Source organism: Zalophus californianus, chromosome 4 (assembly GCF_009762305.2).
Source record: "Zalophus californianus isolate mZalCal1 chromosome 4, mZalCal1.pri.v2, whole genome shotgun sequence".
Taxonomy (NCBI): Eukaryota; Metazoa; Chordata; class Mammalia; order Carnivora; family Otariidae; genus Zalophus; species Zalophus californianus.
The window spans coordinates 31,190,998-31,218,951 of record NC_045598.1 but is presented as its reverse complement, the minus strand read 5'-3'; the positions used below and the strand labels follow the sequence as shown (position 1 = coordinate 31,218,951).

General features: G+C 39.7%; 1 protein-coding gene and 1 non-coding gene across 6 annotated transcripts in view; one reads left to right on the top strand and one right to left on the bottom strand.

Moving 5' to 3' along the window:
• Positions 1–27,954, bottom strand: part of ZMPSTE24 (zinc metallopeptidase STE24) — a 48,277-nt gene that overhangs the window by 4,847 nt on the left and 15,476 nt on the right. For 3 of the 5 annotated variants that reach the window (XM_027626471.1, XM_027626497.2, XM_027626480.2), the window contains 5 exons: positions 27,168–27,309; positions 21,054–21,238; positions 9,737–9,841; positions 6,863–7,006; positions 24–1,735 (listed from right to left, as the gene is read on the bottom strand). In XM_027626471.1, coding sequence (XP_027482272.1) covers positions 1,511–1,735; positions 6,863–7,006; positions 9,737–9,841; positions 21,054–21,238; positions 27,168–27,309 — 801 coding nt within the window. In that variant the 3' untranslated portion in view covers positions 24–1,510. Of the gene's footprint in view, positions 1–23; positions 1,736–6,862; positions 7,007–9,736; positions 9,842–21,053; positions 21,239–27,167; positions 27,310–27,954 lie in introns of those variants that run through there. The other 2 variants (XM_027626506.2, XM_027626488.1) reach the window with 2 other exon arrangements.
• Positions 9,023–9,126, top strand: LOC113917737. The gene has a single exon (XR_003518341.1). It is a non-coding gene; the product is annotated as a small nucleolar RNA U13 (small nucleolar RNA).

Genomic DNA, 27,954 nt, shown 5'->3' with positions numbered 1-27,954 from the left:
CAAATCAAAGACAAAGTCCAGTATCAATCTGCATTGGCAATTTTTAATGTTTCACTTGTGCAGAACTGAAATTTGTATTTAAAGGCACAGAAGGAAGGAAAGGCAGTTATCACAGCGTGAATTCACAGATAAAGGATGCTGGATAAAAGCAAAAAACTGCTCCTCTTTAGCCTTAGGAAAATAAATAATGCAGCACTAAACTAGACCTTCATTTTTATTATATTTCCATGTAAAGACATTACCCAAATATGAGCTGAGTAAAAGACTTTCTGGCCAGATACCAAAGGTGCACAGCTGATTCCACTTTGGAATAAACGCCCAGAAGGGAAACATTACCAGAGCATGGGAGCTCTGGCACAAAGTCAGTTCTCATTCAGAAAATGGACAGAGATTTGAAGCAGTCAAACACACAGCTCTGAAAACTGGAAATCTTTCATGACATTTGTTTTGAAAATAAAAATTAGCTGCACATCAAGAACTGTGATTTTCAAAAATGGAATCAGGCCTGATTAAATAGTACTTATGACTTCCTGATAAAAATTACAAAAATAAAAACTAAAACTCTTCTGTCCTTTAAAGAGATATAAAACTATATTTTTTCCTGAAATACCTTAAAAGAAACATCAGTATTTCACCCTTATGTCTCTTAACATTTCCTTTTTTCTTCTTTCCACATTCTGCCACTTTAAAAATAGCAAAACCTGTTCGATAGGGCAATTTCTGCTAAGTGAAAGGATGCACTATTTTTTAATAAAAGTACAAATGAGAAAAAAGCTGAATGTTCTGAAAAATACCAGTTTACCCCTAATGGGACCATACCCACCACGTAGAAAGATAAAGACTGATATTTTCCTAAAAACAAAAACAAAACCCAGTGATTTAAAACATTCTAAATTTCAAAGCACTATTAGAAGCTCCTGATCAGTGTGAAGCAAGAGAGGGAACTGAGAAATTTGGCAGAACAGTAGAACGTATTTCTCACTGCTTTCATTTAATTAACATCAGCCTTACCGATTATCTTCTTCCTTATTTAAAACATTGATTGGCCATGTTAGATCACAAGAGCATGAAAGCAGAAACAAATCTCAACTTAGATATGAGCACAATCATTTGGGACACTGTCTCTGCCTCAGAGAGGACTGAGGTGGTGTTCCCCTTTTAAACGTATGCCCCCGAACACATTATATGCAGATTCCATATTAGTGTGTAAATAAAACAAGTTTTGTATTTTCTCAAAGAATTTTAAAAGTTGATGGTAAATTAGATGCTAAAGATAAAACTATGCCTTTAAAAACATTAAGCCTCAAAATTTCATCCAGTGGTTTCTTTAAGAAATGGATCATTAAAATCATTTTTGACATGAGATAGTAAATGTATTTAAATCCGGGTTTTTCTGTACTTAATAATTTTTCTTTAAAAAAAAAAAAAAAGTTTAAAAACATCAAGAGCTGGAACATGCTGCCAGGACAGAAATAATCAGAAATGTCTTCAGTCGCAGACCCTGGGCACCTCAGTCTTGTTTTGAGTTTTCCAAAGCCTGAAGCCTCTCCAGTAGCGGAGGGTGAGAATAATGCCACATTGAAAACAGCCAGTCCGAAACAGGGAATCCCAAGTTATCTTTGTTTAGTTTGATTAAAGCAGAATATAAGTCGTTAGCTTTCCCAAGTTTCTTGGCAAATGCATCAGCTTGAAACTCAAATCTGCGGCTTAGGACGGTTAGGCAGAACGAGAGAACCTGAAATAGTAAACAGAAGGGTTTTAACCACTGCCCCCTCCTTTGCTGCCCCAGACAGCTACATGAGCAAGGCCTGCAGGGGAGGTCAGCTCAGGATAGGAGATGCAGCAGGCCCAGAGAAAGATCACTCGTATTTAGGGAACCTGAGGTGGGGGATTATAAATTGAGCTTTTTCTCCCCCCAAGCAAACAGACCAGAAACAGATATATATCCCAATGAATGCTATTCTGACCAAAAAAACACGAATTTTTAAGAATCTGCCATGTGTCAGCCACTGAGGTAGGCACTGTACGTATTCCCCAACCATCCCACATGGTAATTACTCTTACTGCTTCTTTCTCAGATGAGGAAGGTGACGTTCAGAGGGGTGAAGTAACTTGGTGGAAGTCACATAGCTAGAAGGTGATGGCACTGAGAGTCTCAGTGGCTCTGCAGACCACACACATCACCTTCTTCAGGGTCAGAGTTAAGTCGTGGTGATTTTCATTCAGACTCTTTCTCTATAAAAACATATTCTTGCTAGTTCCACATAAGAGGCTTCAGCCTCAAATGACAACCTCACAATTGAATTTTCTACAATGTTCTGAGCTATGGCAGCATTGCCAGAATAAGTATCCAGTCACTGAAGATGACCATTACAAAGGAGTCAAATTTCATTTGAAAATATAAATTTCTGAGGGAAAAACAATTTCTTTGCACACTGGAGTACTTCAGGATGAACGACATGAATTCTAGTTCTTACCTTAAAATACTTCAGCATTAAAAAAAATAAGTTTAAAAAAAAGTCTCTCATTTGTACCTCTCATTTCTACTAGCAAATAGTTTCAAAATAAAGTCTGGGAGTTCCTAATACCTTCTTAAACATATTCAAAGCTACTATCTGAATTCTGCCTGAAATTTCTTTCTACATCTTGAATAGTTTTTTAGGATAGAATCATTATGTGGTTGGCCCCTATCAACCTATCTGATTTCAAGCATTCTTTGAATCTCTTATTAAATAAGTAAAAACATAAGCAGATATTATACCTGCACTTTCCTGCTCTGCTGTAGGTTTCCAAACTCTTCTCAATAGGGCAATTTCCCCAACTTTCCCAGGAAAACAGCTCTTTCCTATCATGCCTTTTTTTTCTTTTAAAGAAACAATGTCATATTGGGTTCCTTTTTCTCTTTTTTTAAATTTTATTTATCTTCCTGTCGGTGTGGGGGCGGGCACAAACAGGGGGAGTGGCAGGCAGAGGGAGAAGCGGGTTCCTTGCTCAGTGGGAAGCCCAATGCAGGACTCAATTCCAGGATCCTGGGATCATGACCTGAACCGAAGGCAGTCGCTTAACCAACTGAGCCACCCAGGTGTCCCTCCTGTCATGCCTTCTTAAACACTGACATTAGCATAAGTTTTTTTTGTTTGTTTGTGAAACAAATCTTCTGGGCTAAGATTTTTTAAACAGTTGCTAGTATCTCTGCAGATTAATCACATTTCAAATTACTCTAATACCCACATTTATTTAGGTGGTTTTTGAAGCGAACTCAACCACTCAATATAAGGAAGCAAACAAGAAAAACAAAAACCCTCTGTGTGGCCAAATTAGCTGACACAAAGGATAACTGCTAACACTGGGCATGCCTATACTTCCAATAGGACCTTTCAAATCAGTCAGAATCTAGTAATTGCTACTTAATGAGTTTGATGATCTGATTTCCCCACCTAGGGTAGGCTAAGGATGAAAACTAGAAAGAGACAACAATGTAAGGCAAAGTCACACCGACAGTAGTAAGGATTATCAGCCTGACAGTGAGGAAGAGACAAAAAAATCAGTTAAATAAATAGCATAACTGCTTAAAAAGCAAACCGGGGAGGGGGGTCACTTAGTAGACATAGCTCACTGTCCTTAAGGCATGCCTGAACTGTGACAGAAGATAGAAAGGGCAATGTCATTAAAAAGTGTTTTCTAGGGGTGCCTGGCTGGTTCAGTCAGTGGAGCACGTGACTCTTGATCTCGGGGTTGTGAGTTCAAGCCCCACACTGGGTGTAGAGGTCACTTAAAAATAAAATCTTAAAAAAAAAAAAGTGTCTCTACAGTATGATACTGGCACAAAAACAGACACATAGATCAATGGAACAGAATAGAGAGTCCAGAAATGGACCCTCAACTCTATGGTCAACTAATCTTCAACAAAGCAGGAAAGAATGTCTAGTGGATAAAAGACAGTCTCTTCAACAAATGCTGTTGGGAAAATTGGACAGCCACATGCAGAAGAATGAAACTGGACCATTTCCTTACACCACACACAAAAATAGACTCAAAATGGATGAAAGACCTAAAGTGAGACAGGAGTCCATCAAAATCCTAAAGGAGAACACAGGCAGCTACCTCTAAGACCTCAGCCACAGCAACTTCTTCCCAGAAACATTGCCAAAGGCAAGGGAAGCAAGGGCAAAAATGAACTATTGGGACTTCATCAAGATAAAAAGCTTTTGCACAGCAAAGGCAACAGTCAACAAAACCAAAAGACAGCTGACAGAATGGGAGAAGATATTTGCAAATGACATACCAGATAACGGGCTGGTATCCAAAATCCATAAAGAACTTATCAAACTCAACACCCAAAGAACAAATAATCCAATCAAGAAATGGGCAGAAGACATGAACAGACATTTTTCCAAAGACATCCAAATGGCCAACAGACACATGAAAAGGTGTTCAACATCACTTGGCATCAGGGAAATCCAAATCAAAACCTCAATGAGATACCACCTCATACCAGTCAGAATGGCTAAAATTAACAAGTCAGGAAACAACAGATATTGGTGAGGATGTGGAAAAAGGGGAACCCTCCTACACTGTTGGTAGGAATGCAAGCTGGTACAACCACTCTGGAACACAGTATGGAGGTTCCTCAAAAAGTTGAAAATAGAGCTACCCTACAACCCAGCAATTGCACTACTGGGTATTTACCCCAAAGATACAAATGTAGTGATCCGAAGGGGTACATGTACCCCAATGTTTATAGCAGCAATGTCCACAATAGCCAAACTATGGAAAGAGCCAAGATATCCATCAACAGATGAATGGATAAAGAAGATGTGGTATAGGGCGCCTGGGTGGCTCAGCTGGTTAAGCGACTGCCTTAGGCTCAGGTCATGATCCTGGCGTCCCTGGATCGAGTCCCACATCGGGCTCCCTGCTCAGCAGGGAGTCTGCTTTGCCCTCTGACCCTCCCCCCTCTCATGTGCTCTCTCTCTCTCATTCTCTCTCAAATAAATAAAATCTTTAAAAAAAAAATTAAAAAAAAGATGTGGTGTATATATACAATGGAATATTATGCAGCCATCAAAAAAAAACCCCAAAATCTTGCCATTTGCAACGACGTGGATGGAACTGGAGGGTATTATGCTGAGTGAAATAAGTCCATCAGAGAAAGACAAGTATCATATTAACTCACTGATATGAGGAATTCTTAATCTCAGGAAAGAAACTGAGGGTTGCTGGAGTGGTGGGGGGTGGGAGGGATGGGGTGGCTGGGTGATAGACACTGGGGAGGGTATGTGCTATGGTGAGCACTGTGAATTGTGTAAGACTGATGAATCAGACCTGTACCTCTGAAACAAATAATACATTATATGTTAAAAAAAAAGAAGAAGAACATAGTAGGAAGGGAAAAATGAAGGGGGGCGAAATTGGAGGGGGAGAGGAACCATGAGAGACTATGGACTCTGAGAAACAAACTGAGGGTTTTAGAGGGGAGGGGGATGGGGGATGGGTTAGCCTGATGATGGAGGGCACATATTGAATGGAGCACTAGGTGTTATACACAAACAATGAATCATGGAACACTACATCAAAAACTAATGATGTAATGTATGGTGACTAACATAACATAATAAAATAAATTTTTAAAAAAGTGTCTCTAACCTCTTTAAGCAGTAACAAACTGCATAAGGCATTTTTATAAATATTTTATAAAAATTTTATAAAATTTTATATGTAAAATTTTATAAAATTTTTTATACATATTTTACAAATATTTTATAAACATTTTTTCCCCAGTTTAAAAAAAAGATTCTAAAGGTAGTAAATCTCCATGCTCTGGAAAACTTTGTTAGTTTATATGGACAACGCTATGCAAATATCATCTATTCCTCTCTATTGTTCTTTCTGAACCCCTTCCCCCTTTGTAATGGAGAAAGAGGATTCATTTGGTTTATCTTAAAATCTTTACAACCTGTCTCAAAGAAAGAATCTTTCTGAATGGAGACATCTCAAAATCCCCAATATTATTTCTTGGCTTAATTTGACTTAATTTATCAAATATCATGACATGTTGCCATCATCAGATTTGTTAATATACAGTCTCATTAATCCATGCCTTACCACCTGCATGGAGTCCCCCTACTGAGCAATCTGAGCAGTGGTTCTTGAAATTCACTTACCATAACACACCCAATTTTGATTTAAAGGGCCTATGGTGTGACCCCTAAGGCTATTCTTTTTTTTTTTTTTAAGATTTTATTTATTTGACAGAGAGAGAGCACAAGCAGGGGGAGCAGCAAGCAGAGGGAGAGGGAGAAGTAGGCTCCCCACAGTGCAGCAGGGAGCCCGACATGGGGCTCGATCCCAGGACCCTGGGATCATGACCTGAGCCGAAGGCAGACGCTTAACCGACTGAGCCACCCAGGCACCACCCCTCCCCCAAGGCTATTCTGAAGCGGGTAGTCAGAGAACAGATCAGAGGAGCAGTGTCATACAGCCTCCCACATCTAGCCATACATATACTCAACTATCATTGTTTCATTCCCTCACACACAGAAGATTTTCAGCCAAGCACTGGTGAATGTGTGATCTAGGACATAGCATTCTAATAGTTAATCTCCATCCACCAAGTCTCTGAGGTACACGTTAGATCAAGGTTTCCACCACTAAAGTCTAGTCCTCTATTTTTTTCCCCCTGCTAACAGGCTTGGGTTTTTCTGCTACTTTCTTAGACGGGCCAGTCAATCAAGAGACTAAAAGACTGTCTCATCTACTTGTTAAAACTATAGTTTTGTTTATTCCTTTTTTCACTATCTTAAAGGTTCTAGATTTGAAATGCAAGGGCATATGTGAGATAATTTTAACAATTATACATTACCTCATTGTAAGGTGAAAAAATAAACTGGAAGATGATCAATAATCCAATTAGAGTGGGTTGGCTGGTATAAAAACCAAATGCAGCAAAAAGCTCCTTTCGACCAATTAATACAGCAAACAAGAAGAAACACAGGAAAGAATTCATCTAGAAAGAAAGACACAAAATTTCTAACTTATTACTAAGGTGATTTTAGAAGCACCAAAAAACTAGAATCAGACATCATGGTGTGATTCTAAGAATGGTGTTAGTGTAATCACAGAAAAAGTTATTTAGGTAACTTTATAATTTTATTCTAGAAAGAAAAATAAAATTTCCCCAAATGTCTAACCTGTATAGTTTTCTGTAAGGACAGGCCTAAGTGGAGCCTCCTATGACTGAGGGTTTGAAGTGGCCAATAGCAATGGAGTATTTTCTTTCTGTAAAAAGTTAAAGGGCTAGAATGGATTCTGGCTTTGTTTGCACTAAATCATAATCAGACATAAGGCCTTCCACCTCACCTTGATATGGAAGCTCCAAAAAAACAAGATTCCCTTGAATACTCTTTAGGACCACTGGAGCTGTACTGAGCAGTTAGGTCCAAGAAAAAAGTAGATGTATCTTTAACAATAAACAAGAGAAAAAAAATCAAAAGTCTGCACCAAAATATGAGTAAAGGGGTGCTAGAGTAAGGTTGGAGAACAAATACCATTCTTTCCCTTGGCAGGTCAGGATCTTAGAGGCCAGAGGTACCATATCTGAATGTGTTGCTCCAAACCATTTGCCAGATGCCTCAAAAGCTACCAGCCTAGAGTGGGGCTCAGCATAAGATTCACCAGCTGGCCCAGGATGAAGCACAAGCAGCTCTACCATTCAGTCCTTGTTAACTCAGTGGATCCAACACGACAAGCTCCAAAAGAAAACTTCAGCACAGGGAAGGCCCCTAGGATTAGAAGCTATGCGTGCCATTTATGTCAAGTAACTACTTGCCTTTTGAAAAACAACTTTTGGTTTGCTACTGGGTCCTCCCAGAGGCTGACTCCTGACCGTGGGACACTAGGATCCTGCAGCCTGAGCTGCCCCTCCTGATGATCCACCTAGCCAGGAAACTGGTATGCCCCGAAGCATTCTAACATCAGGTCTAAGTGGTATCTATGCAAGTGGGAATGAAGGATGTCATGAAGAGAGAAGTTAAATGAGCAAGTGGCTTATACGCCCAGTATACCAACTCCTGCCACCCCTCAATCAACCCTTACTCACGGGGAGCTCCCCATAATCATTTGAGGATGAAAAAGTTGAACACCCATTTTACAAATAATACATTATTTCTGGCACTGGCTGAAAGTGGGCTGCTGTGGTATTACAGAATCACTTGGGGCTGTTCCTGGAAGGCAGCGGTGAAGGAAATACTCTCAGTGAGGGAAATTTTAGGTAGTGTATCTCATTGCCCACTCAGTCTGGAAGGATAGAAGGCCTGAGCTAAAAATATATAATTATTGGCAGTGGGCAAATAATAGTTTGGCTGAATGATCAGGGCCTTGAAACGAACTCTAGGATGGCTAACAAGATCTGGAAAAGAGGTATGTGAAAAAACTTCCAAAACTAGCCAAGAGTATGATAGTACTTTGGTCCTATGTGAATATTCACTAAAAGAGTCCACGGTAAAGGAGGCGTTCAATAAGGTGGAGAAGATACCTGCTCTTTGGATGTTAGCTTCTCTCCCCAGCCACTCTAGGACTTGGTCAAGGTGCTCTTGAACAAAATGGCCAAGGTGCCAGGGAAGGAGTCAGTGCATTAGTCAACAACCTAGATATCCATCCCTCCACTGGCTTTTCCTGAGTGCACAATCTATTAGAAGGGGCAGTCAACCCCTCCCTGGATGGGGTACCACACCTCAGGGACCAGCTCACTACCTCGTGGTAGCCTGATTCCACTGCACCCCTTCCTTCATGAAAGCAGCAGTGATTTTCCTCTTTAGACTAAATACTCTAAACTTGGATTTGGACTTATTTACTGTCTTACTCACTGCCATCTATCCATACAATTAGCTTCAAGCCAAGGAATTCATTTTTTACTGAAAGATGCAAGGCAACAGGAAGGGCCCACAGGAGCGCACAGATCTTCCCATGTAGACCACCATCCAGAAATAGCAGGCCTTTAGAAAGGTACAAAGACCCACTTCTGATCCTTTTATAGTTCTTAAGTATGATGATTGGATGTTTATGCCGTTGTGTGACATCTGCCTCCCTCAAACCTTGTTATGACCTTAGCACATTACCCGTCTGACATGAAAACAAAACAAAAACAAACACCCACTTCAGACTCGGTTAAGGCCACATCTGCTCAGAACCAGTCAGCAGGATATAGTGCTATTTTGCCTGGAGGCTCACAACCATGGTAACTGTTGCTTTAGAGTTGATTTAGACCCCAGAGGAAGAATGTTACAGGAATTGTTATTTTCTTCTTTATAGCTACTACAGTTCTCTTCAATAGATATATAATGGCTTGTAAATGAGAAAAAAAAGTTTAAAAAGAAAGCATTTTAATGTCCAGCTTATCAAGGCTCATGGCTTTTGATCTTCGCAGTTCCTAGAGCTGAGGGATTCTGGAGGGGGCCACAATGGTGGTAACAGCAATAAAAATGACACGGTCCTTACTGCTTCCACATACGACTTTACATGCCTGCCTTAACTCCTTTATTCTTACATCAGTCCTAGGGGGTATTATCATTCAATAAAGGGTTGGAGACAGAGAAGGCTTAAGGAACTTGCCTGAGATTACAGGTATTAAGTCAGGAAGCCAGGAGATGCAGCCACCTCTCCACCAGACCACCTCTCCTGTCTGCCATACTTCTTTGACTACCGTGCCGTAAAAAGAGAACTGTCACTCCTAACTTACCTGGCTGATAATGATATTTTTGACTGTGTGTCCCAACTTCCAGTGCCCCAGTTCATGGCCAAGTACAGCAAGCACTTCCTCATTTTTACATCCTTGTTTCTTATTCTAAATCAAAGAACACATTGAAAATAAAATTATTAACAACCTTCAAAAAGTTTATGCCTTTTAATCCAGTAAGAGCCCTTCTCAGATTCTAACTAACTTAAGAAAACAATCAGACTTTTGTGCAAAACTTCTCATCTACTTAATAAAACATTCTCTGAATCACTCGATGGTAGACAGTAGCTTAAGCATTGGAGAAAGAATCATGAACAAGACAGACATTCCCTGACTTCATGAAGCTTATTAGAAAAAAAGAATGGTAATAACACAAATCTTTATTAATAGACAATATTTAAATAAATCATGACAAAGTTATATGACAGCCATATTGTAAACCCATTAGAAATGTTTCCAAAATTATGTTCTGACATGGGAAAATGGTTTATTAGGTGAAGAAAGCATGATACAAAACTAAAAATAATGATTCCAATTTTGAAAAAATGTGAATGTGTATATAAAAACAAATACAGAGGGGCGCCTGGGTGGCTCAGTCATTAAGCATCTGCCTTCGGCTCAGGTCATGATCCCAGGGTCCTGGGATCGAGTCCCACATCGGGCTCCCTGCTCCGCGGGAAGCCTGCTTCTCCCTCTCCCACTCCCCCTGCTTGTGTTCCTGCTCTCGCTATGTCTCTCTCTGTCAAATAAATAAAATATTTAAAAAAAAAAAACAAATACAGAAAACAAACTGGATATATATCAAATGTTAACAGCAGTTTTTCTACATGATACAATTATGGTGGTGTTTTAACTGTTTTATATCTTTCCTATATTCCAAATCATCTACAAATAAGCACATATCACTTATGATCACCTCCCAATACACCATGAATTGCCATTTAAAAAACTGAGACTTCCAAGTTAAGATGGTGGAAAGAACATTCACAATTCACAACTAATGTTATTCCCTCCAAAATCCCCATTAAAACTATAGTCAAGGAACTTTTTTAAAAGATACAAACCCGCATGGATGGGGAAAACATGAGAGGTGACAACAGCAACATTTTAGAACCAGGAAATCATATGGGCATATGAACAGACTTAGCAGACTAAAGAAAGCTGACTCACAAGCCAGCAGTGGAGCAAACAGACCAGCCTGATTTACACCACACAGTCTGCAAAGGGCTTGGGAACTAACAACATTAGGTACTTCTGGAACTGGGAGAAAAGGGAAAGGCCCTAAAATAAGAATTGGGAAAGAGCGGTTTCAGAAGTAGTTAAAGCTTCAGATTCCTTCTCCAGCTCCACACCAAAAGGCAACTGTTCCTCCCTCATTGTGGCAGGAGCCTGAACGTTTATTCTCTCTGGATAGGGCAAAAGAAGAGAACTTTTCAACCAAGGGTTGGGCACAGCGAAGACTAGAGTGCGCTAGCAACAGACTATGTAACTGGTTAGCTGTCGGTAGGGTATGCTGAATACTGACAACTCTCTCTCCTGACCCAGCCCTCACCCCCGCACCTGGCTCCCAGAACACTACCCTCCAGGCAGAAGATCAAAAGAGTATTCCCTGGGAATTCAGGACCACTCCACCAGGAAAGACTGGAGGATACTAACACCAGGTGTTGCCCGGCAAAAAGCCTACAGCAAAGCCCAAAGTGAAAACACCTTATCGACAGGCTCAGAGACTCCAGGCAAATTTTTAGTCCCATTCTCTTACTAAGGAGTAGACAACCAAGAATTATCAGATATATTAGGGAAGTTGTTAAGATGGAAGATTAGATCCATAAAAAAGCAATATGGAAGAAACAGACATTATATAAGGAGAAAATTTTAAATTTTTCCCCTTCGACACATATGAAGACTGGGCCAGGAAAGATGAAAAAAATAACTACAAAAATTGCTAACGTTTATTAAACAATGACTACAAACATAGACCCTCTGTGCTAAATACTTAATTATCTCATTTATACACCACAACCACCATATGACATATTCTTATTATTACCATTTTACAGATGAGAAAATCTAGGCAGAGAAGTTAACTAATTTTCCTCTGGCCACAAAGCCAAAGTCTGGCATTTGAAGCCAGGTAGTCTGGTAGACCTGTGCTTTCAACTTTTACACAATTATGAATGTAAAAGTAAATTATTCAATATTCATCAATCAAATAAAATAATTTCAGTTGACACATGTGTAACCATTTGCATATTATTACAGTACTGCAAAATAATTAAACATAAATGGTGGTCAAATCAATAATGAAATATGTTTACTAAGCCAAATAAAATTGTTTATAACTTCCCAGATTCAACGTAAATAGTGCCGAGACACAATGAACAATTTAATCTTATACACACTCACACATGTGCACATACATGTTTACTCACCAACACAAACATACATACATACCCACCACTGGACACCTGCTTCTGGCAACATTACTAACTAGTCTGAAAAACTCTCAGACATCTAAAAATGCTTAAGGGATTATAAATATCCTTTAAAAAAATTTTTTTAAAGATTTTATTTATTCATTTGAGAGAGAGAGAGAGAGAGAGGGAGAGCACGCGTGGGGGGAGGGGCAGAGGGAGAGGGAGAAGCAGACTCCCTGCTGAGCAGGGCGCCCGATGTGGGGCTCAATCCCAGGGCCCTGAGACTATGAGGGCCAAAAGCAGCCGCTTAACTGTCTAAGATACCCAGGCACCCCATAAATATCCTTTTAGACATAGAGTTTAGTTTATTAGAAAGTAAGGGAAAGCCAAAGGTGAGGAGATGAAATTGAGATCCCTTGCATAAATCCATGAAAGACTACACTCTGAGTCAAAGAGTGAGCTAGAAAAAAATACGGTGGTAAAATCACCCAATTGTGTTAAGTCTTACTTAAAGTGGGGAAAAAAGTCTCTGATTAAAATTCAAAATCATGATCTGTATGGTCCAGAAAAATCCCAAGCTGAAAGATGAAAGTACTTCCAGTTTGGGAGCACTGGGGACAGATGACAGACGCAAATGCAAATCCTCTAATTGAGGACTGTACCCTAAACCCAGACCCCTCAGGATTCCTAAAGATTAAAATCAGTGATGCATTGTGAGCTCACAATAAAAATTGCCAAAGACTTCAGAAAATGATGGAACAATGAGTAAGAGTTAGCAGAAAAAATAAAGAGCATCATTAGCTCCATAAGACTTTAGATAATGGAACTGTTAGACACAAAATATTTTAAAAAGGATACTTTACACAAAGAAGAGATCTATGAACATGAAGAAGGAACAGGAGACATCCAGAAACAACCAAACTGACTTGAAAAAGAAACAAATAGAGCTTTAAAATTAAAACACAACGGGCTGGTTAAAGAATAGAGTAAATATATCCAGAGAAGGAATCAGTGCACTGGGATGTAGAGACAAAAAGACGGAAAAGATAAAAAGAGTGATTATCACTTGTGGAAGACAGAATGTGATAGTATAACATTCATCTAACCGGAATTCCAGAAAGATAGACTGGTGAGAATGGGAGAGAGGCAACACTCAAAGGTATAATTGGCTAAGAATTCTCAAAACTTCAGGAAAGATCTAAGTTGTTAGATTTAGGAACGACAATATATCCCGAGTAGGGCTGAGTTAAAGAAGTCCATACCTGCAGAACATGAAAATCAAAGAGAAATCTTAAGAACAACCAGAGAGAACTATAAAGAAGTTAACAATAAGCTCAGAGCAGACTTTTTCAACAGGAACAACGAAGCTATAACACAATGGAATGGCATCTTTTTAAATTTTATTTTTATTTATTTGAGAGAGAGAGAGTGAGCACCAGAAGGGGGAGGGGCAGAGGGAGTAGCAGACTCCCGGCTGAGCAGGGAGCCAGCCGTGGGGCTTGATCCCAGGACCCTGGGATTACGACCTGAGGCAAAGGCAGATGCTTAACCAACTCAGCCACTCAGGCACCCCAGAATGGCATCTTGAAAGTGTTAAGATGAGATGCCTGGGTGGCTCAGTCGTTAAGCGTCTGCCTTCGGCTCAGGTCATGATCCCAGGGTCCTGGGATCGAGTTCCGCATCAGGCTCCCTGCTCAGGGGGGAGCCTGCTTCTCCCTCTGCCTGCCGCCGCCGCCCACCCCCCCCTCCCCGGCTGCTTGTGCTCTCTCTCTCTTTCTCTGACAAATAAATAAATAAAATCTTTAAAAAAATAAATAAATAAAATGCTAAGATAATGGGGCACCTGGGTGGCTTAGTTGGCTAAGTGTCTGCCTTCGGCTCAAGTCATGATCCCAGCGTCCTGGGATCAAGCCCCACGTGGGGCTCCCTGCTCAGCTGGGAGACTGCTTCTCCCTCTCCCTCTTCCCCTCTCCTCTACTTGTGTTCTCTCTCTCTCAAATAAAATCTTTTTTTTTTAAGATTTTATTTATTTATTTGACAGAGAGAGACATAGCGAGAGAGGGAACACAAGCAGGGGGAGTGGGAGAGGGAGAAGCAGGCTTCCCGAGGAGCAGGGAGCCCGACGCAGGGCTCGATCCCAGGACCCTGAGATCATGACCTGAGCCGAAGGCAGACACTTAACAACTGAGCCACCCAGGCACCCCTATAAATAAAATCTTTTAAAAAAATAAAAATAAAGTGCTAAGATAAATAACTCAATAAGATAGTCTTGAATTGACATCCAAGACTGAGAATGAAATAAAAACAAAACCCAGAAATTTCAAAAAAAGTTGCTAAAACATATACTTCTGGAAGAAGGAAAGTTATGTCAAAAAGGAAGGTGTAAGATGAATAGGGAATGGTAAGCAAATAAACAGGTAAGCATAGGGATAAATCTAAATAATGACTGCATAAGATAATGATAATGCTAATTTGTGGGCTAAAAATTAAAACAAAACTAAAACACAAGATGAAAGGAATAATTGGATCAAAGGGTGTATGGTCCCTGGATTGTTCAGGAAGCAGTGAAGATAACTGGATATTTTAAGATTTTAAGTTATATGGGCAAGCTTAATATTTAACAGCAGTAGTTGAAAGAACAATCATACAAGAACCTTCCAATCTGAATAACAACTAAAATATAATTTAAAAAAAAAAACCCTCATACAGTTCTTAAAAAAAAAAAGCAGGAAGGTGTACATGTGTATGTTTGGAGGTAGGGTCGGGGTATGGAAAGGACAGAAGAAAAGGGCATAAAATAATATGGTAGAAAGAATTCCAAATATATCGGTAATCACAACATACATAAATAAACTAAGCTTAAAAAAAAAAAAAGATAGTGACTCTCAGTTTGGATTTTAAAACAACCATAATGGGGGCCCTGGGTGGCTCAGACAGTTAAGTGTCTGACTTCTGCTCAGGTCATGATCTCGGGGTCCTGGGATCGAGCCCATGTTGGGCTCCCCGCTCAATGGGGAGTCTACTTGTCCCTCTCCCTCTGCCCCTCCCCGCACTCCTGCTCTGTCTCTCAGATAAACAAATAAAATCTTTAAAAAATAAATAAAAATAAAAATAAAAACAACCGTAACAACAAAACCTACCTACTTGCCCTGTATAAGGCATCTAAGACAGAGGATGGTAAGGTGGGAAGTAAAAGGATGAATGAGATAGTGGTGGCTGGTTGCACAACATGATGAATATGCTAAAAACCACGGAACTGTACATTTACAAATGGTTGAAATGGTAAGTTTTAGCTCACTAGTTTTTTTAAAAAAGTAAATGGATGACATCTAGCAGACATTAACCAAAAGAAAACTGCTGTAGCGGGTGCCTGGGTGGCTCAGTTGGTTAAGCGACTGCCTTCGGCTCAGGTCATGATCCTGGAGTCCCAGGATGGAGTCCCAGGATCGAGTCCCACATCGGGCTCCCTGCTCAGTGGGGAGTCTGCTTCTCCCTCTGACCCTCTTCCCTCTCGTGCTATCTCTCATTCTCTCTCTCAAATAAATAAATAAAATCTTAAAAAAAAAAAACTGCTATAGCTGTATTAACATCAGACAAAATCAATTTAAAAGGTGGCTCAAGAGGTGCCTGGCTGGCTCAGTTGGTGGAGCATGGGACTCTTGATCTCAGGGTGGTAAGCTCGAGTCCCATGTTGGGGGTAGAGATTACTTAAAAATAAAATCTTTAAAAAAAAAAAGATGATTTAACAGCATTATTAAAGAAGGTCACCACAGAACGGTCAAAGATTGAATTTACCAGGAAGATGCATTAATTCTGAATTTATATGTACCTAATACTATTTCTTCGGAATGTATCAATTCTGACAAATCTATGAATAGATTTGTTAACACACCTCTGTCAATAATGAGACATCAAGCAAATAAAGTATCAAAGAGATATAAAGATCTGAGCCAAATAATAAACCAGCTTGACCTACTGACACACACAGTATCCTGCAACAAAAAATTAGAGAATATACATCCTAGAAAAGTGAAGGCTAAGGGTTTTGAAATAAACTGCAGCTACTTAAAAGGGTGAAGTACAAAAAAAACAGATGAATGTGGAACTGATTTTGTTTTATACAATTTAGAAAAATGCAACCTAATGGGAACACAAGCAGCCAGACTGATTCTACCACTTTTCCTCTCCTTCTCCAATTCTTCTGGGTAGATAACATAACAGAGAAAGATAAAGAGATCTGCAAGACAGCATCGACATTTATTATCTCTTTTCCTTTCAAATATTGAAATTGAGGTCAGAGCCTATCTGGTAGGGGAACAAAAGAATGAAAAACTGACCTAGTTCTTTAAAAGGCAGGGCCACATGTGTGCCTGTACCTTCAGGGCCATTAAGAAAGAGTACCAATTTTAAGCACCAATTAAGAGACATCTATTCCAAGGGGGAAATTAAGAGTGAAGATTCACATATGAAGATATTCACTACAAGAATATTTTTAACAGCAAAAAACTGGAAACCCATATATCCAATAGGAGGAGAATGATGAAAAAAGTGATAGTTTATAAAGATGAGAAATACATATAGGAAGATATTTATGGTCAGCTAGATTATTCATGCTTTCTAACTTTTCTGTTGTTTTCACAATAAGCAAAAATATGGCTGTTTTGTTTAATAACAGTAATAATATAATAGCTTCCACTCAGGGATGGCCTATGTGGCAGACGCGGATGTATCAGACAGTTTACGAGCGGCTCATGACCCCACTGCTGTAAGGCAGCTCTCAGTAGCCTCACTGTAGATAAAGTAACACGGTCCTCAGGCCTCTGTTTTTACTAGTTGCTGGCTTCCCGATATGAACTATGAATTCTTTCATAGAACAACCAGCTCTCTACTGGATAGCACAGGCCTCTGTGTCGTGGCATGTGGCTGGGTTTAGGACGCTGTTTGGAAGTACACAGAGTCACAAAGATTTGGAATGAGAACTTAAACGAGGGTCACTTTCCACACAAAGGAGACTTACTTCCTTACGACAGATTCTTGGACAAAACTGGATTTCCTTTACTTCCCAAACTAACTTCACATAAAGGAAGAAAGAGAACTATCACACATCTTCAATTTTTCTAAAGCACTTTATTTTTCACAAGATTCACCCACTGACTCTTTGATCCCAATACCACCAAACTGGGCAGGATGGGGGGTTACTATCTTCATTTTAGAGATGAAGAAAAGGAAGCTGACAAATTAAAAATGTCTTGCTTCAGATCATCTTGCTAGTGAGTAGTGGGTAAACCCCAAACCCACATCTCTGGGGCCTCTGCCCTTTCTATTACTCTTATTAACTGGGGAGACTTACACATAACCCTAGCACTTGCTGGGACATACTTCTTTTCTTCTACAAAAGGGCAGCTTTTCTAGAGTTTTACCTTTCCTTTTATTCAAACTACTTTCAAGACAGGTTGTTCCAAATACTCTGTTTGTCTCCAGAAGGGTAAAATCCCAGAGTTAAGTTTCCTCAGCATCTTTTAAGATGTTAATAACCAGTATAGAGCCATTCATCAAAACATTACTAGCTCTCTCTGAGGAGGGATTTCAGATCACTTAGTTGTTTTTCTTTTAAACTTTAAATGAATCGCTTCATTTTCTCAACCTCATCCAGACTGAAAACCATCTTTGCAACCCCTCCCCCGACACTGTGCTGTACACAGTTGGCGTTCAGTAGCAGGTGAATAAACCACTGTTTCCTAAACTTCTGCTACATCTGTGTGCTCTCCGTGTGATTATTTACTCAACAGCTTTCTTTAAACCAATTCACTTTTTTTAAAACTTAGCCTTGTCCTAAATGGCCATATTCATGAACTAGTTTTATTTACCTTAATATATAGCTATTCAAATTTAAGATCCTGCTATGCTACCTAAAATAGTAGTGTGGCACATGCACCGGAAAGCACTATAGTTAATGAGTGCTGAGTCAATTTTTGTTGTTGTTGTTTTCATGAAGTTTTTTATTTTAATTCCAGTATAGTTAGCACACAGTGTTATGTTTCAGGTGTACAGTACAGTGATTCAGCACTTCCGTACATCACCTGGTGCTCATCACAACAAGTGCACTCCTTAATCCCCATCACCTATTTCACCCATCCCCCTGCCCACCTCCCCTCTGGCAACCTTCAGTTTGTTCTCTATAGTTATAAAGAGTCTGTTTCTTGCTTTGCCTCTTCCTCTTTTTTCCCCCCCTTGCTCGTTTGTTTTATTTGTCAAATGCCACGTATGAGTGAAATCATATGGTGTTTGTCTTTCTCTGTGCTGAGTCAATCTTTGACTTCCTTCACTCCCCACAACAGCAATCACCAGGTACTTTAAATCCACCTTTTACTGTGACTCTTGCACTTACTCTGATTCTCACTCTACTGCGGACCCTTATTATCTTGGTTACTTTGATGCAATAGGCCCCTAGAAGTCTCCCTGCCTCCAGTCTGCTCTATCCTGTATGCTGCCACCAAATTGTAATTTTCCTAAAGCAAGCTTTGGCTTCTACCCAAATCAATCTAAACCTTCCAGGCCCCTGAAACAACCACTCGATGTCTTCAGGAAGAATTTTATAAACTGGTCCCAGTCTACCTTTCTATCTCCATCTACAAAAATCCACATAATCATTAGTCTCAGAACAGCCAGCATGTAGTTGTTTTTTGTTTTTAATCTCTATAGCTCTATTCATTCCATAACTTCAACCTGAAAAGCCCCAATCCCAAGTCAAAATTCTACTTAGGTCAAATATCTTCTAAGAAAATGTCTATTAAAACTCTCATTAATTTCTTAACTTCTAAAAGCCACACTATTCCAGCCACTATTTATCACTAGAATTCTCATTAATTTCTTAACTTCTAAAAGCCACAGTATTCCAGCCACTATTTACCACAGCCTGTGTTAATTTATGGGCTATCTGTGTACATGGCTAGTCTCCTCTACTATAGGTTCTTCAGGGCAGGACTATGTCTAATGTATCTTCATCATGTAACCTGTACCTAGATGCTAAAAATTTGTAGTTATCAATGAAATTAAGCAGGCTTTTCAAGAAGTCAGCAAAATAACTCAAACTCTGCTCAACACACTTCTAAAGACTATCTAATCTTTTGTAAGATTTAAGCCCAAGAATAATGTTCCCCTAGATACTAAAGGTCAGTATTTCACTACATTGTTTGAAATCAATGGACCACTATCTAACGTCATGGTTTGGCTATGATGTTATCCACCCCCATCCCTGCATGCCGGCATGTAGATACCTCTTAAGCAGGCTGACTTGCTGAACTTGCATGATTCCCCACTGCCGCTGCTGAGTTACCCTTTCTGGACTTCAGTTTTCCTACTGATGAGATGACCTTAAGATCTCTTCCTAGCTTAAAATCCTGATGCTTGGTCAGACCAAGCAACCTAACTGGCAGGATAAACTCACTTCAAAAATAAGCAAAATCAAAGCACTTAGCCTTCTCCAAATGTTACTTAATCCCTTCACAGAATCTTGCCTCCTGTACATACATATGACTAGGCTAGGCACTTTACTTGACTTTCTTTTTTAGGATCGAAATGGATGTTCGAAAGATAATAGTTATTTTCTGGTAGTTAGAATGCATAAAATGGAGTACAAGGTATTTCCCCTAGATTGCTTCATTTAATCCTCCCAACCCTAAAAGGCAGGCATCTTTAGCCCAGTGTTTCTCAACCAGGAATGATCTTGCCCCCGAATCCCTGACCCCCCACCCCAGGGCTATCTAGCAATGTCTGGAGATATTTTCGGTTGTGACAACTGTTGAGGGTAGGGGAGGTTGATACTGGCATGTAGTGGGGAAAGGCCAGGGATGCTGCTAAATGTCCTATGATGCACAAGATACCCTCCCACAACAAAAATTACCTGGCCCAAAATGGCAATAGTGCCAAGGTGAGAAACCCTGCTAGCATTATCTTTTAGTTAAGAAATCTATGATTTAGAGAACTTACTTGCCCAGAGTTACATAGATCCAAAATCATCTCTGGATGACACCAAAGCCAATAGCACATTCCCATATATATACAAATACTGGCAACTGTTTCTGATTAAATTTGTGTTGTTTCTTATCATTGTCCCTCTTCCCCCATTTAGTCTTGGTACTTGAGATCTTGCTAATCAGCCTCAGCCTCACCTCATCCAGGAAAGAACTCAGAAAAAGCTTCTGAGACTCAGGTCAGATTTAAGAAATGTCTTCTCTTGTGCTCCCACTGCGTCCAGGATACAAAGCTTCACTGTTACAATTATCATAATGTACTGGGCTTCGATGACTTTCTCCCCTTCAGACTATCAGCTCCTCGAGAGCAAAGTTTCCCTCTTTATTCTTGCACTTCTAGTGCGAGGCAAAGTATCTCAGAACAGAACACGTGTTCCATAAATATTTGTCAAACAAAAGAAAACTGACTAACACTATATAGTGTACCCAAGGACACACAGCTACTAAATGACAGAACCAGGATTCAAATCCAAGTCTCTCCATTGCCAAAGTCTATCATTACTGTGTCTCAATGAGCTAAAAATCAGATGTTTATCTTCTCTTTATCCTGCCTGGTGGAATTCTTTGAACATAAACATATAGGGAATATATACAACATCCCTGTTTTAAAGATAGCTTATAATCATAAGAATTTTCCTATCTTATGCTTCTAATTTTCATGGGTACATTCTATAAAAGCTTGAGAAGTAGTTAGCATGTAATAACAGTGATAATCTCTCCCAAATACCAGAATTATAAAGGGGCCATGGGGTTCTTATTTGATAGTCTCCTTGAATTTACCACTCACTACATAGAAACTGATGTTATTTTGAGTTGTCATAGGAACTGTTTATAAAAACTAAGCCAGGGTCTCTTAGGAAAAGAAGAACTCACTTTAACTTTAGCTTTTATTTCTTCACTGTCCCCTTCTCCATCTTTGCGGGGTTCCATGCCAGACTCTTCCAGGATGTCTTTGTTTAGTACAGAATACTCTTCTAGTAGGGTGTCAAACAAAACTATTCGCTTGTTCTTGAAGAAGCCATAAAAATAAGCATTGCTGTGGGAAGAGCGTTTAGATCCTAAGGAAAAGACAGTTCAAAGCATGGAAAATAATTAAAAAGTTTGGGCTCCTCTGGAGAGACTCCTAGAAATTGCATTAGTGGAAAGGACATTAACATTTTCAAACTGTTTAATATCTGAAGAAAACTGTTATCAATATAAATCACCACCTGCAGTGGAGAGTGTCTGCTTTCCTACAGTCCTGCCAACAAATACTTGAGCTCGTTGCAGCTTTACAGCAATAAATAAAGTCTAAATATCCAACGGTAGTGGAATGGTTAAATTATGGTAGAGCTGTGAAATGGAATTTTAACCAGCCAGAAAAAAAAGCAATACTTTTGAAGAGACTTAACAAGATAGGAAAAAGCTCACCAATATACTGTGAAGGATATAAAACTTCATATATATAAGGTTCCATTATTGTCATGAAAAAAAAGTACATGTAAATAGAAAAGCATAAAACAAGCCTATGAAGACATATTTCAAAATACTGAAGTGTTTACCACTGGCTTCTGGAACTATGGATTTTTGTTCCCTCCTTTATAAAATAAGTACACTTACTTCTATAATCAGGAAAAGTTAAAGCCATTTTTAAAGAAGACTGGAAAAAAAAAAAACATACCTAACAGTATGTGGCTAACAGAAGCTGAACTATGGGTGATTTTTTATTTGTTTCTTTATATTTTTCTTTATTTTCTAAATGTTCTACACTGTGCAGGGACCTGTGTGGTTAAGAGCAGACTTTGGGTTCAAATCTTGGCTCTGCCATGTAGTAGTTGTGCAAACATAAGAAACTTCCTTAATTTCTTTAAGCTTAATTTCTTTAAGCTTTATTTACCTGTTTATGATGTGAGGCTAATCTCTACCTCATTGAGCTGGATTAAAGATTACATGAGAAATTCTAAGCAAATCAATGCATATACTGCCTGATCCGTAAACTACTACTATTACTTATATACATTTTTTAAAAGAAATGATAAAACATTTGTTTCTCTTGAGAATTTGAGATGTCTCACAGAAAATATGTATTCTGTATCTACTCATACTTCTAATATAAAGTATGGTTAGCAATAAATTTAGGATACAATATATTGTACATATATAGCAGTACGCTTGGCAGTACGCTTAGCATTTAGGAAGGCTTTGATAAATAGTAGCTTTTTATTTATTTTATTATTTTCTCATTTTTTGGTTTCGTTGCAGAGAAGAGCCAAACACGTGGTCCAATTTTGTCAGTGGTATAGGACCTCAGCATCTGGAAAGCTATGTATCATTCAGAGGTCTTACACTTCTCTCTCATTTCTGTCTTCTCTGATTCTAATTTTTAAATAAAAATATTTCTTAAAAGCTGCCTTAAGTTATTTATGGAAGTAGGCAGACTGTACGCTTATAAACAAAATAAAATTAATGTCTTAGTATCTCCCACTGGTCCAACTTTCTCAAAGTGTAGCCCAAGGAATACCTACACCAGAGTCGCCTAGGGGCGCTTGTTAAAAGTAGATACTAAAACACCTGGGAATGGAGCCCAAGAATCTGTCTTTTAACAAACTCTCCTGAAAACTCTTACAGTTACTAAAGCTTAGGGGTCCCTACCCTAGACCATAAGATTTTTGTATCACTGTGCTGGCATGTAATATATATTCAATTATGAGTGTTTACGGAATGGGTTGATGAGACCACTTGAGGTACAAAGGAATGTATGTGAGGATCTGAAAACCAATGGAAGGCACTGCCATCCGTGTCTTTATGTTTTATGCCGCCTTACCGTCAGCTCTCGGCAGCATTTGACACAGCTGACCACTCCCTCCTCCAAAGACTTTCTCCTGTCTCAAAAGAAATGACACTTTCTCCTGGCTTTCTTCCTACCTCAACAGACTCCTCCTCAGCCTCTGTTACTGGATCTTCTTCCCCTGCTGACTCCAGCCTGAGCCCCCTTGTCTTCTCTAAATGCCCCCATTCATGGCATTAAACACCATCTCTGTGCCAGATGCTTTCCTATCAATATTCTGGCCCTGCCCTCTCCCTAGACCTCCAGACTTGTATATCCAGCTGCCTATCTGCCATCTCTGCATCTCCACAAGGATGTTGATAATGCAGATTTGTTGTTTATATTCTTATGTGTGTGCGTGTGGTCCCCCCCCCCCCTTTCAGAGTTCAGGGACTTTCTCACCATGTAAGTGTTGTGGGAGACTGCTTCTGAGAAATCTAAAAGGCCAGATATTTGTGTCCCCAGCACTCCTGGCACCTAGCCCATGCCCTGGGGCTCAGTCAATCAGATACACCCACTGGGGACTCTGAAGATTTAGCTAATTATGCAAAGAAGCTGGGCAGTGAGGAATTAATGCCATGGGTGCTAGCGGTGGGATGTTAAGAGAGCAAACCACCGATTTCAACAGCAGGAGGCAACAGCAGGGTCCTCACCAGACCGGTTCTACAGCGAGATTCTGAGCTCCTCATCTCCCTGGGAACAGCCTATTTTCCAAGCTTGTAAACTTAACTTTCCTGGTGATTTGTGAGCTATCAAAGATTCTCTCAATAAGGAATTTTCCTGCTTCAATCAGCCACAGTTGGTTTGATTGCTCACTTGGAGCCAACCACTGTCTGAGGAACTCTAATCCAGTGTTCAATAGATACCGCAACACGTAACATCCAACAGAACTTAATTCCCCACAAACCTACTCTTTGCTCAGCTTTCCCATCTCAGTAAACCACCATTTACCCAGCTGCTCAGGCCAAAAATCTAGGTCATTACCCTTAATGTCTCCCTTTCCTCAATTCCTTCACAGGTAACCTACGAGTAAATTTCATCAACTATACCCCTGAAACATATCCCCAGTGCATCTACTTCTCTGCGTAAATTACTTCTGTCCTAGTCTAAGCTGCCTGATCTCCGCCCTGACCACTGCCAGTCTCCAAACTGCTCACCTGCTGCTGCTCTTGCCCTCCCACTACAATCTCTTCTCCACAGAGCAACCCACAATATCTAAAAACTACAAACCAGACCATGTCACTAAAACCTTCAATGGCTTTTCCCCCCAAACTCACAATAAAACCCAAGCTCTTATCCTGATTTACCGAGGCCTATGTGGTCTGACTCCTGCCTGTGTCTCACACTTCATGTCATAACACCTTCCTGCTGTGCTGCAGCCACACTGGACTTCTGTTTCTTGCAGACACAAAGCTCTAGAAGGGCTTCCCACATTCCCAGATCTCAACATGGATGGCTTCTTCCTTCAGGCGTCAACTCAGATTCACTCGCTCAGAGAGCTCTTGCCTGATGACCCAATCTAAAGTATCTACTCAGTCATCCTTGATCACATCACACTAGTTTCATTCTCTGCACAACACTTGCTATCTGATATGTTTTGGGAGAATGTTGGCTTTTCACTACAATATCCCTATCAACTTACAAATCCATAATGTATGTTGTTATTATTCGTAACAACACTTAATCATTCAAAATATTTCTGAGGATTGTTACCATTATTAACAAAAACTTATATTACTTATCAGTAAACTTCTGTTTAGCAAAGGTAAGTTGCCAAAGTCACACAGGTAATTTGTGATAAAACCGCGATTCAAACCCAAGCCTATTGACCTCACAGCCTGACCTCTGAAATGCTACCTTCCACCTCCTCAAATCTTTTTTTTTTTTTTTTCAAGCAAGCTCTGGCCAGTTTTATTAAAGAAAAAATCTTGTACGACTCACTTTTCACCGGTTTGTCCTGGCATGCTTCCAATGATACCAAAATCACCTGGTCGATGAGAGCCAGTGTGCATACTCCACAGTACTTTCCACTTTCTAATACCCAATTCAATACTATTGCCACTGTAGTGATGGACACCAGTTATGGCCAACATGGCACAATACTCTATTTCAGATTTCCTCAAGGCTGGGGGTTGTTGGTGAGGATGATCAGTTTCACTTTGCCATGTCTGATCATTAACAGAGTCTGCTTGTACCCCAGCACATACTTTCCACTTTTCATATTGATTTGGAACCCAAAGTAGATCAACTCCAGTGGCTTTTTTGTCTTCTTTGCAGCCACTGTCTTCCTGCCTTAGGTGCGAGCCGGCCCCACAAGATGGTTGGGGAGTGAGGAAAAAAAAAACGCTAAATTCTGATATTCCATAAAGTACCAGCTCATGTTATAATTCTCCATAAAGCCTTCCCTACTTCATCTAAAACCACATGGCACTGACAGTCTATATTACCTATCTTATCAATTACCTCTATTGTGATATCATTAGCTGTCATTTCATATTATCTGATTATCACTTAAGTGATAAGCAACTTAGGTTGCCCCATCAGTAAAAGTCCCTAAAAGATGGTCCTACTGTACTGATTCGTATACGTCTAGTTTACTAACTAAAAGAATAGCGCTCTCAGAGCCTAAAAAGTAGTGGGATTGTCATTCTACCATTTCCCCCATAGAGATGTCCCAACTGTGCCCTTAGCTGGGCTGTATAACCTCAGAAGCCACTAGATGTCTGAGATTTCTACTCTTCTAGTTGCTGTTAATTCATTCTTTTCCATTGTGGCCATCTCTGTTTTCCTGGACCCCATAATTACTTCTCAGTTTCCACTCCTTCATCCAATACAGCTGTTTCTCACTGGTGATTTTTTTTTTTTTTTTTTTTTTTAGTTTAGAAGAGGGATGGGCAAAGTGTGGTTTGCAGGCCAAATCTAATCTGCCACTTATTTTTATAAATAAAGTTTTACTAGAACATAGCCATGCTCATGGGGCGCCTGGTTGGTTAATGATTCGGCTCAGGTCATGATTCCAGGGCCCTGGGATGGAGCCCTGCATCGGGCTCCCTGCTCAGCAGGGAGCCTGCTTCTCCCTCTCCCTCTGCTGCTCCCCCTGCTTGTGCTCTTTTGCTCTGTCAAATAGATAAAAAATCTTAAAAAAAAACAAAACATAGCCATGCTCATTTGTTTATGTATTATCTGTGACTGCTTCTGTACTATAATGGCAGGATTGAACAGCTATGACAGAGACAGACCATGTGGCCCATAAAGCCTAAAATATTTACTGACTAGCCCTTTACAGAAAATGTTTGCCAAATCATGGTTTAGGGGAAGCAAAGCTGAATCCTGGAGGGGTGAAGGGATTCATCTAAGATCCCACAGCTGCTAAGTGGCAGAGGCAGAACCAGTCTCACGCATTTATGAGGATTTTAATTTGTAGATTCCAAAAATCATGGTATCATACAACACTTATACTTTACATCTTTTTGGGCCTGAGACTTTAGTAGTTTTATGTAAACTAATACATAGCTTAACTCTCAAAAGCAATTATCAGGGGTGCCTGGGTGGCTCGGTCAGTTAAGCATCTGCCTTCGGCACAGGTCGTGATCTTGGGGTCCTGGGATCGAGTCCCACATCGGGCTCTCTGCTCTGCGGAGAGCCTGTTTCTCCCTCTCTCCCTGCTCTTCTCTCTCTCTAATAAATAAATAAAATCTTAAAAAAAAAAAAGCAATTATCAAAAAAGCAGAGAATACTGATCTGAAGTTTCCAAAGGTACTATACAGTTTTTGGTAATGTGCAAGTGAAATCACACTCCTCCAGAACACTGGAAGTTTTGTTGGATGAGACAAAGCCAGTAACACTGGTTTTATTTATGAGCCCCCAAACTAGTGCTAAATGGAACTTGACTATGCAAAAGTCCAACTCAATTACCTGAGGGAGCCAGGTAGGTAACAAAGGTACATAAATCAATCTAATACACATGATATAACAAGGAGTGAAGAAGGCCTTGGCCAAACAACACTGTAAAGCCAACCAAATACAGCTGCAGGTAAGAGCAGGCTTGGTATCAGGCTATTAGTTTCTATCCCTGGACTATGTCATCAATTCCTAGAAATCTTGAAAAGGCAAAATATAAAATCCTAACAAATCAAAACAAATCACTTGAATAAAACTTCCTTACCCCCAGGTAGCCTTACCTTCAACAACATACACCTTAGTCAAAGGAAAGTCAATACTCTTTGCCATTACTTCAATTTCCTGTTTAAGCTTTCCCTCAGGCAGAGGTGTGAATTTGTCAAATAAAGGGGCAATATAATCAGCATATATTGTGACAAGCACCTGAAAAATAAATGTCAGAACAACCTATGAATATGTTCTTAAAGAAAAACTGCTATATATATAGATTATATTAAAACAGCCTTGAGATCCAGCCTTGAGAACATGGATCTTTTCTTATTTGCTCTGGTATTCCCAGACCCAAATAATACCAGAGAGTAAGTGCTCAATATTTGTTAAATTAAATCAAAGTGAGTAGTCTCTATGTGGTAATAACTGAAAAGTCAAATGGTCCATTCAAAACTATCCTGGGAATTTCTGACACTTCATAAGCCCATCATAACTGAGAATTCTGCCTTTGAGAGTAATCATGAGAGACCTGCAGTCTTTGCTAGAAAAATAATTACTAGAGCTTGATTGTGTGCTGTTTTTTGGTTGGTCTGCTAAAATTAATTACCTGCAGTGCAAAACTATCCACTGTGTTTGGAATGGCACTTCCTTAAGCATTTTGGGAGCATTTCCTCTGTTCTCTTTCCTCTCACTTCATTTGCCATACACAGATGTGTGTAAATCCAACCAGCACCTGTTTTCAGAGTTTGATCCCACCAGTAGAAAGTAAAGCAGTGAACATGATGGTAATTCAGACTAAAGTAAACCTCATCATCAGAGGGGCTGAAAAGCTAACAGATGCTATTTTCTGGAGGCTGT